Genomic DNA, 11477 nt, shown 5'->3' with positions numbered 1-11477 from the left:
AAAAAAAAACAAACCTCCACGTACAAACTCCACTTTTAAAGTAAAAGTAAATCAAGCGCTGTTTTATTCCATTTCAAGTTCCTTCACTCAGCAACAAAGCGTGCAAACAGAATAAAGATGCAGTAAATATTTAGGCATATTTGCCATGCTCTCTTTCTGCTAAAGTTAGATGTTGCACAAGATAGCGGTCGGCTTATTGACCGTGCCGTGAGTCACGGGGGTCTCATATGTTGTCCTTAAATAGGCACGAAGTCGGAATGTAATCGCGAATGCAGCCACACTGATCACCTAAACACATCACGGAGGGGAAGTCAAACAAATAACTTAAGAGGAGGATGCAATGAAGATAATCTGAGTCATAATCTAATATGTTGAAGTGGACATGAATTCAAAATGGCATTAAAGTAGTTGGAAAAAGAGTACAAACGGACTAAAATGTGCATGAAATGGAATGGTGTTGCGTCGTAAGCATTATAAATGGAAGCAACATAGGACACACCAATAAAAATATCAAAACCGCAAAAGACACACATCATTTCTAATATAAAACAACACAAAAAATGCTTTGTTATCACCTGGTGCACAAGTCATACAAACAAATAAAAAAGTTGCCGGGGGAATGCACTGATTGGGAGCACAAATCAAAACCGTATTCCCATCTGGACCCAGCAGGGTGTTTGCAGGGTTGCCGGTTTGATCCCCAGCCTCTGCTACACACAGTGAAATGAGTGCTGAGTGGCTCCCGCACGTCTCACCGATGCCTTTCCGCTGCTGCCGGTGATATTGGATGAGTGGAACTCATTTTACCCTTCGATGGTTCTCCACACGCGGCACACACATTTGTTTTGAGTGTTGGTTGATTTTCTCTGCAGATGCTGAGGATGATGAGTGATAAATAACTGGATGACGAAGCAGTTACAAAGGCAGATATTTGGAACAAAACGTTTGGAGCACATTGTTCTCCAGTTCTATAAAGTCTTTACACCACTCAGTTACAGAACACACTTTAAAATGCTGCTGCTGGTCTGCAAACCAGGTCCCGAATACATTAAAAGAACATGATCCTCGTTGGGCTCTGAAATCTCTTGACTCAGGTTAGATAGTGGAGCTCAGAGTTCAAACCAAATAGGGTGATTGAGCCCTTTTAAAGCATATATAGCATCATATTTTATGCTTCAGTTTAGTCTAACTATTTTTTATTATTCTGTACTTCTGTGATAATTGAGTTGCCCTTGTGTATGAAATGTCCTGTATGAATAAAGCTGCCTTGTTTTACTTTCACAGTCTTAAACACGGAACTGTGTTCAGTCTCCTTTTCACCAAAATGTCTGAAAGACCATTTTTATTTATTTTTTTCTGTTTATGTTAAAAAAAAAAATGTATATTTCAAAGATGAAGCAGGGAGACAGTATGGCGCATGACACAAATCCATAAAATGAGGACGTTGATGTGTCTTTAAAGTCCAAACCTTTGTTGTCCACCGCAGCTCATGTTTGCCATGTCCTCGCAACCCCCCTTCACCGCCCGTCCTCACCACATGCAAATACAGAGGCACACAGGTGATACACAGTATTTGGACAAGCATCGCGTCTCCACCATTTTATTAGGCCAGACTGTCGCCTAATACCCAGCGCGTCACTCACAGAAAAGGTATTTCTCCCCCACTGGTGAAACTCTGGCCTCCTAAAACTGGATCCCTCCATTATAGGCACTCTGTCGCTGACTGTCGGGGCACCGCTTCCTCTCCTGCACCCCTCTCCATTTCTCTGCCCGTCCTGTTGTGTTGGTTTGTTTTCTCTTTCTCTCATTTCTTGGGGCTTTTCACGCCTGCTGCCCTTTTCTCGTCTATCGATTGCTGATAATGAACGCTTTAATGATGAAATCACGATGCTCCTTCTTGGACTGAATGACTGCCTTGAATGACAGGATCATACACACACACACACAGGAAGACGCGTGGAGTGGAAACTTTGCATCGATTCTGTGTGAATTACCTAAATAATGCTGTAGGCTACGCCACATTATTCAATTCAGTTTTATTTGTATAGTGCCGGATCACAACATACATTATCTCATCATCATGGAGAGCAAAGAAACCCAACAATTCACACGCACTATAGGCATCAGTGGAGAAGCAAAAGATGTGCAGCCATCTGCCTAGACAGGTTGGGGGGAAAATGGGGACAGAGATGAGGGAGAGAAAGGAGAGAGAGAGACCAGGAGCAGAAATACAACAATTGTATCAAGTTATAAGTTTAGACAAGACAGTGATGACTAGAACTACAATGTCATTTATACAAGCAGCAGCTAACGAATTATACTGATATCAACTTTAATTATAGCATAATAATCGAATTCTTGAAACTGGATCTGGATCCTGCAGCCTGCAAGACAAGGACAGACAGAAAGAGAGAGAGAGGACAGGAAGGAAAGACACAAACTAGGGACAGAATGAACAAGGTTAATGACATATAATGAAGTCATATTCATACCCTGAGTGTGAGAGAGTGTGTGTGCGTGTACCACAGGGAATTATTCCAGCAGTCTAGGTCTATAGCAGCATAACTAAGAGATGGTCCAGGTTTCCCTGAGCCAGGTCTAACTATAAGCTTTATCAAAAAGGCAAGTTTTATGTCTAACTTTAAATACAGAGAGTGTCCGCCTCCCAAACTGTCATTGGGAGCTGGTTCCACAGGAGAGGAGCCTTGTAACTAAAGGCTCTGCCTCCCATTCTGCTCTTACAGATCATTAAAATGAATACATGCCATTAAACCTTAATGTACTGAGGGTTGAAGTGACGCATGGATGAAAAGCGCAAAAGCTACTGATTGTAACAGGCCTTTAGTTGCAGGTTTCCATGGTTTCCAAGACTTCCAAGACTTCCAAACGGATATAAATGTTTTCTCATGTCTGAATTATGACAGATTTTCAAATGGTGACTGTGGCACGCCGACAAGAGAGGCCAGAATTTTTGGTCAGGGATGCATCTGTTGTTCACTCAGACAACATCATGCGGGCTAGGTGTGGAGGTTACAGCAGCCTAGATAAACGGCCTTGGGGAATAAAGTGCTTCACAACAATTTGGATAAAGAGCATTTGCTGTGTTGTTGCTACTTTAGACTCTGAAAGGCACTGAGGTTTGTTCTCTCATCTCAACTGTGTCCAAGAGCCTGACCCAATTTGGATTTATTTCTTCAGAGCGTAAACTTGTAGAACAGAGGTTTTAATTTGGATGGAAAGGAGCTGAAATGATCATTAAAGCTGTCCAGCAGAGCGCTGTTCCTGTTTTTATGACCTAAAATGGAGGTACATTGTGAAACACAGTGTGGAAATATTAAAAGAAAAAGTCTGTCCATGTATTTCCATGTAGATATGCCAGTGGCATTGATATAAAATAAACTCCAATGGAGTTTTGAGATGTTTAACCTTAATAGGGAAAAAGTCAAATTGAGTTGAAGAGCCTCCTTGCCAAGACGAGCAGCAGCACAAATAAAATACCACATTGTCAACATAAAAGACGTGAGAAAGCTTAATTCAAAACATCTTTAAAAATCCCCCTGCAGCTCTTTCGTTCTGATTTAAAATCCTTCGGTCAGATTGACCCGCTTCCGTTCCGTGGCGACGGTGCATCTAAAGATAGTCGTGTGACAGCAGAAAGTATTAACCAGTTGTTGTTGTTTTTCTGCGGAACACAGAGAGAGAAGTAATAAGGAAGTGGACCAATAAAAACATGACCTATCAGATAACCTTCATCAAGCCCTTTACTTGAGATGTGTGATGTTTGGCTCTTTTAAAGCTGACCAGAGATTTTTTTGTGACACATACTGTACGTGGAAGCCAAACCCTTGAGAAGAAACTGCAAACGATCAACAGAATCAGGTTTTTTGGGAGAGGAAAGGTAGATATTTCATTATTTATTACAGTGACTGTGCCGTGGGGCGAAAACACGGTACAAAGTGCACACATTTTGGTTTAAAGTTGTTGCTGACTGTTATATTTGTGTGCCTACGGGCAGTTGTTCATCTTTCACACCGGGCTGGGTCTCAAGCTCATGGATAAGCTGGTGTCAGGGTTGGGGAGATGACACTTTGTCCACATTTAGACAACTGGAACATGACATGAACCCCTTGGCAACATGCTGTGTCCAAAACCAGTCAGTCCAACTGGAATTTGATTATTGACGGAAGATCATTTTGCCTGAAGGACAATCAGAGCCTGTCACGTCACAGTAAATCCTAAAAGCCACGACATGATTCTCCAAAATTTGTATTTTTGCTCTCGTTATCACACGTGAGCATGAGTGAGGCTGTTTTTTGTCCTTGTCAAAGACCAAAGATGGGAGTTCAGGTCAGATGTCAGTGCACATACTTGAAAACTGTTTGGATTTGAGGAGTTGATGGTGAGGCGTGATCCTCAGACACTGATGGGCAAGTATTGATTTGCGTAGAACAGAGCTGACCAGCGATTGGAGGGTCATTGTCCAAGAGAATGAGACGTATAGTGACAGAATGAACTGTGGCTTGCTGGGGAGAATTATTGGATTTTGTTTGACCACCTGCATGGAGCACTGTGAAGAGCAGGGGGGGGTTCACCTCTGACGAGAGAGTTGCCAATCACCGCGTTGGCTAAGGCTTTAAGCTGTGCGAGCCCCCAGACCCAGGCTGGAGTAATGCCTCTGGCTTTGGGTAAGTCGAGGATCTCTGAATTAAATTCCTCATGACGGGCTGTGATCCCGGAGTTGCTCCAGGCAGCTGATGGGGGAGGAATGAGTCTCAAACATTTCAGGTTCACACAGATCCACACCGAGAACAAACAGATGTATGCAGTGTCGATTTCACAACAGGAGGTGTAAGGCAAAACCAGATGTGTGTACATGTGTACAAATGATGAACAGCAGCTAAATGAGTTATGGACACACTTGAATGTGAGTCTGCACCTCGCTCTTTACAGCCTTGGACACCCGGCCCGAGGTGGCAGAGGCAGTTCCGAGCGGGGGCACGTCTGTCTGTGATTTACTGAGCAGTCATGGCCCTAACTCTTACCTGCCCACACTGCAAATCAACATAACAAAAAAACAAAAAAAAAAAACAAGCGTCAGATAATAAAGCAATAAAACCCCATGTCCGTGTGGGGGCGGAGTGATTCAGAGACGGAGCGATTGCCTCACATTGTCTGTCTTTCTTTTACAACCAGGAGATGAGACTCAACAAACATCTATTTCTCTTAATCCTGCCCGCAGTAAATCACTGAGGTTTTTACTTTTACCAGCAGTTCTCAAACTTTTTTATTACCAAGCAAATACCACCTGAGGAAATATTGAGCTCTTGAGGTAACAACGTTAAAATACAGTGGCGTAAATAGGCAGCTATACGGACGTTTTATTCCCAATAAGATAATCTGCTCTCTGATCATCCTCCTCCTCTTCCTCACACAGACTTCACACACTGGTATAGTGACATTAAATTAAGAGCTTTTATTATTATTACTACATTTATTATTTTTGGTGTCTACACACCAAGTAGGAAAACCAGGGGTAGCACACGCACCACAGTTTGAGAACCATGGGGTCTAGCTAATCTAGAACGGACGTGTCTAGTCTGGCCAAGAGGAGGAAAAAGTGGGGAAAACAACTGTTGGGCCACAATATTCCATCTTTATATCCCAGTACAGATCCAAGTATATGTGATGATATTTCCCAAATTTCAAAGTAAAAGTCTTTGTTTTGATATGGGATTATAAAATAAAATAAATCAAAAACGGACAGAAATAAATGTGAAATGAAGTAAATAACAACTTGTGTATATAATTTACTGCTGAATATAGTACATTTAACAATTGTGAAACTATTCTAACAGATTGGGGGGGGCACATGTGGCCCACGGGGGAATGAAATGACGCCAAACGGAACACAACTCTCAGATGATGAGAAACGTGACTTTATTTGTGTAATAATCGCACATATACAATAGATAAACGACAATTATTTGCTTCACAGACGTCGTTTACTGTCATCGGTGTACATCCCAACAAAACACGGAAAGCCACCTAGAAAATACAGATTTTGCACAAATCACAGAACTAACCATTTAAATGCATTAGTATGATCTGGATGAAAAATCCATTAAACTAGTCACAATCGTTACACAACATGCAGGACATGATGAAATCATAATAAATAAACATGTCCACATCAGCTGTTCTGGTTTCATGATATTCTCTTTATTTTGTTTCTTTTTTTTGTACTTTTTTTTTTCTTTTTTTAAATGTATAACTATATTCTTGCAAATCTTTGAATTACATAACAACAACATTTTTAACACTGATGAGGAAGTCGACGAACACACACACACACACACACACAGGTGGAGCCCGGCGGCGTCGCCTGAAGGTGTTTCCTGTCGGGCGGAGGTAGCTTTTTAGATCGCGTCCCGTCACGTCGATACAGCGTCGGCGTGAGCGCGGAGAGCAGCGTGTTTGCTTTTGCGGTAAAAGCAGAGGCAACGGTTACACTTCACAATGCAAACATTGACACATCCGTATAATGTGCACATTCAAATATTAAATATTTATTCAGACGCCGACGTCAACCATCGCGAGTTTAAAAAAAAAAAAAGAATACAGGATAGCTGACGGCCGAACAATGAACGCGCGAACGTCGGCCCCAGAAACCCCGTTTTTTTCAATGACAATGGAAATCTGTCGGGCAAGAAGAAGTATCAAAAAAATAAACAAAAGTCAGCTCATGTGAACCTTAAAGCCCCACCCCCCCGTCTATACCACTGCTCTTTCTAAACCTCAACAAGAGAAGGATCAAACCCAAACCCCTTCTCGCCTTGCACTCTTATGCGCCGCCGGCCAACACCTGCCTGTCCTCTGCAAAATTGCACAGTTTCATCTCCTTCCTCTCCACCGTGGCCTGCGTCTGAAACGGGCCCTCGATCCGCTTGGACTTCAGGAAGCGCCTGTAGGAGTCCTTCTCCATCAAGACGTAGATCACCCGCTGAGCCTCGTCGAAACAGGACGGGCACGCGTTCTCCATGTTCTGCCTCGTCTCTTCTCTGGTCGCCGCGTCTAAGTTCACCTGGAAGAACACAAAGGTCGACGGTTAGTGTCCATAAACCACGGGAAGAGCAGAGGATACGGCGCATGTTACGCAACGCTGATTTCCTGTAGACCTTTCGTAAAAGAGGCGGCCCATTGAACGGTCATTAGCGCAGCAGCATTAGCATTATTCATGTGCGTGTCCACAATCAGCTGCAGTTCAGCTTAATGTAATTTTTTGTCCGTCGTCCAACTGTATACTTTTCCCTCCCTTTGCGCGCACTCTCTCTATAAATCGCCAACGTCCTTTAGAGAAAATGAATCACCTCCTGAGGCGCGTCCGTCTCGACATACTGCCGGTAGATCTGCTTGGCTTTCGTCACCAGTTTGGGAGGTGCTGTCTTCTTGTAGTCCTCGCAGGCCAGCCAGAAATGCATGTTCTCCTCACTGAACTCGGACCGCAGGAAGCTGGCGAAGACCGCCCGGCCCTCTAATACAGACAAAAAATTACAAACGTGTTTACAGAGAGTCTGCAGTGAGTGGAGGTCACGTCAAACCATGAGAGAATAACAAAATATGAATCAGAAAATAACAAAAACCAGAGAAATTTGTATTGGCTGTTGTAACAGTGCAGAAAGGTGCATTTATATTTCAATATATGAATGAATATCTGTCTTTATAATAAGTTTCTTATTTTGTTACAGTTCCACAGGTAGAGCTATGAATCAGTCGAGACAATACGTCGGTTTAAAGTGTAATTACTCTTTAATCTACTGTTTATTACGCAGGTTTTCACATTTTTGGGAACAGTAACAACAGAAAGTGAACTGCTCCAGGTCACTGAAAAGCATCTGCCCCCAGAATCGCTCACTGTTCGCTAAATAAAATGCATTCCAACTCCAGCACCCAGTTTTGGGTTCTCAAACTGTGGCACGTGTACCCCCAGTGGTACGTGGGCTACCTCTGGGGGTACTTGGCGTGGAGACAAATGATAAATCTGACTTGGCTCGGCCTATTTTACGCCACTGTGTTTTTAACGGTGTCGGAATAGAACGCACACGTGTTGGAATACAGCACCAAGAACTCCAAAGGCCAGTGTGACCTTGACAGACATAAGATACGTTTAAAGCCTGGACAAACCAGAGCTGACGGATGAGGACAGCGAGGCAGCGGGGAGGACGTGACGATGTCAAAGGTCAGGGAATGAGATCATGGAACAGAGCTGGTTTGCACTCAACTGTTTCCCGTAGGGCCATTGCTCCCCTTCCAGTGTCCATGCACACACACACACACACACACACACACACATCCCCCTGAGGGGCCGTCCACCAGTGACTCCAGACACGTAGCCGAGAAGCAGTTCATGAGAATGCAACAAAGAACGTGTGTGTGTGTGTGTGTGTGTGACTTTCTGCTTCGTGTGTGCATCATCATTTCAGGTTCAGGGGCCTCCTCTCCTCGGCCTCTCTGTTCAATATCGTCTTACTGATGGTGACAAAGCCTGAAAAGAGGATTCGCTGGGGGAGCTAATGAGTCGGTTCGTGCGCGTCCATGCACAGCTCGCACAACTGGACGAGTGAAATTGATCCGTTGGAATCAAATGTGTCCACCGGGGGCGAAATGCCACTTTTCAGCCGTGTTAGTAGCGAGTGATTTCCTGTTGAGTATGCGGCTTGTAGATCAATCGTCTAAGTTGACGGCGTAAAATCACTCCTCCTCGCTCCAAAAACTGTACCTGATTGAAATGCACCATGTTTTGTCCAACTGTGAGAAATTCACTTTTCACTGCAATTTCCGAGCGATTTCTCTGGGCCTTGGTTGACAAACAATAAAACAATAACGGTGCGTTGACGCTTACTCTCACTGCTCATGACGTGGCTGAAGGACTCCTTCCATTTCTTCACCTCGGTTGCAGACGGCACCCTACAACGCACACAGGGAGGCGTTTAAACTCAGGTCACACGGCACAGGTTCTTATGTAATTCATGAATTCATCTTCAAAAGTCATCTTTCAGTCCACTGATCAATAACGGCAGCAGATCTAATCGGACCATCAAGCCCGTGCAAGCATTTAACCTTTAAAACCTAAACAAATCCCTCGAGATTGAATCACAACAGCAACAGTGGCAAAAAATAGCCAATATAGAGCGGTTCCGATTCTGATACCAGTCGAAAGCCTCCGATACTGCCGAAAATGCTGGTATCGGTATCGGCGAGTACTGGAGTCCAGGCACCGATCCGATACCACGATACTGCACTATTTAAAGATTTAAATGCCTTTTTATTTTACTACATCATGGCTGTTCTATTTAAGAATAAATATAAAAATAAATGGCTTCCATTTGCTGTATTCATTCATGTTTTGCAAAGGGTTTAACCTGAGCAATGATAATCATATCACAGTATCACACACAGGCATAGCGTCTTTGAGTGTCTAGAAAAGCGCTATATAAATGTGATGTATTATCATTATTATTATTATTATTATTATTTATAGTATGATTTATTTTTTTTAAACACACTGGTATCGGTATCGGTACTCGGTATCGGCCGATACCGACAGCACGAGTATCGGAATCGGTATCAGGAGGGAAAAAATGGTATCGGAACATGTCTAATGAAATATCATATAACATTCAATTCTAAATAAAACACACTGTATAGCATGAGATACTCTTTGTCTCAGGTACTGTACGAGTTACACGACCCTGGAGAGGAAAGGTCACGGTAATCGTCATGAGGACAGGTCCTTAAGCTTTGGACCGCGTCCAAAACTGTCCTAATGTGTCCCTCAGGGGACATAATTCAAGATGAGGCATTGCATTGTATACAGAAAGTCTAATTACATGTCTTATTTATCACGAGAGCCATTATATACACAAAGGAAGAAAAGAGAGTGGGAAGAGACGGAGGCTGAAGTCAAAGGAGAAAGGAAACGATGATAATGACAAGTGACGTCACGCGCTGACCAGTCATTCATCTCGCTTTGTCACTGGCTTTTCATCTCTTTCCTCGCGTCTAATGAAACCTTGTAATTAAGCTTGCCCGCTTCATTCAGTGTCGCGTCGATCCTGCAGCGACATCAAGACGGAGCGTTCCAGCCTCTCATGTATTGTATTAAATATAAATCATTGTTTTTAGCTGATTTTGGTAAAAGAAGCCTTCCAATTTGACGCAAATGACCAGGTTTTTCTGCCATTATTACACTTTATTATTGTTTTTTGATTATTATTATTATGCTTTTTGATTTAGTGTATATAGAATAAGAACGAATAAGAAAACATTAATAAAACACATTTACCATTGAGCAAATAATAAAGAGTATCTTTTTCAACCACCTTTATTTTAATATGTGGTCATTTGTTTATTTTCAGAGCATTTTTTTTCTCCTCCCTTTAAATCTACATTCAGTTGTAATAGAAAATGGCAGCTGATTCTGTCCCCCCTCCCCCCCTCTATGTTTGACTGATCTTTCTATTCTGTATAGTAAACACACCTCTGTTTATTATTTTAACTAAAGTGTATCCGGTGAGTTGCTCTGGCGCAAAAGAGATCACTATCTCAAACGGTAGATAAATAAAAATAACTTTCAAATGCACATGCAACTTTTGCAACAGAGATTTTCTTTTCTTTTTTACATATATATATATATAAAAGAAAGAAGCACACAAAGTGAGGTAGCACGGAATGGTTTCCCTGACCTCTTTGCAGCAGATGATGTCTTCTCTTTCTGCTGCTTCTGCTGCTTCTGATCTGCCTCTTGGGCTTCAGGCTTCTGCAGTAAGAAGCTGATTTTGTGCTTGATGTCTTTTGCACTGTGGGAGACGCAGGTGACAGAGCAGTGAGTGAAATGCACATTTCAGTAGTTTCAAATGAGGCATTTCCCACAGTCAGCGTGCAGGGTTTTTTTTACTGTAAAAATAACACCATCATCCACACTTCTCTCCACTTGTTGATCGAACTGAAGAAGCCTTACCTTTTCAGGCATGTTGCAGGAAGTGTTGCAAGTCCTTTACACATTGCGGCGACGTAAGGGATCCAAAGTCCGTGCTGTTGTGGCAGAGGACAACAGGGGAGTCGACCGAGTGATGGCAAGCAGCAGAGTTTGTTTTTTTTTTTAAATCGCACCCTTCTTCACTGTTGAGAGAATGAGGCTGTGGGTGTCTCCTGCCCCAGCGGAAGCTTTATACCTCCACTGTGCTCACTGACAGAAAACTGACCAATCACACCAAACAGTGAGAGGCAGAGAGAGAGAGGGAAGGAGGGAGGGAGGGAGGGAGGGAGAGAAAATAAGGGGAATTTTACAGCAGATGGGATCATATGTCTTCTCTATGTGATCAAAACAACTGCTGAGACCATGACGTTTACGTTCACTGATGTTAGGTGAAGCTGGACGATGATGAGACGAGCGTATATTACATATACCATCATGAATC

At 42.9% G+C, this 11477-nt stretch overlaps 1 protein-coding gene across 1 annotated transcript; it reads right to left on the bottom strand.

Moving 5' to 3' along the window:
* Positions 1–5915: 5915 nt before the first annotated feature.
* Positions 5916–11223, bottom strand: LOC122780403 (regulator of G-protein signaling 4-like). Its single transcript, XM_044043310.1, has 5 exons — positions 11018–11223; positions 10743–10856; positions 8900–8964; positions 7368–7531; positions 5916–7081 (listed from the first exon to the last, which is right to left on the bottom strand). Exons 1-5 carry the CDS (start codon positions 11059–11061, stop codon positions 6842–6844), a joined length of 627 nt encoding a protein of 208 aa, XP_043899245.1. The 5' UTR covers positions 11062–11223; the 3' UTR covers positions 5916–6841.
* Between the last annotated feature and the right edge of the window lie 254 nt (positions 11224–11477).

The sequence above is a fragment of the Solea senegalensis genome, linkage group LG14 (assembly GCF_019176455.1).
Source record: "Solea senegalensis isolate Sse05_10M linkage group LG14, IFAPA_SoseM_1, whole genome shotgun sequence".
In the NCBI taxonomy this organism is placed as follows: domain Eukaryota; kingdom Metazoa; phylum Chordata; class Actinopteri; order Pleuronectiformes; family Soleidae; genus Solea; species Solea senegalensis.
Note: the sequence above shows the minus strand (reverse complement) of the source record. Positions and strands in the feature narration are given on the sequence as shown.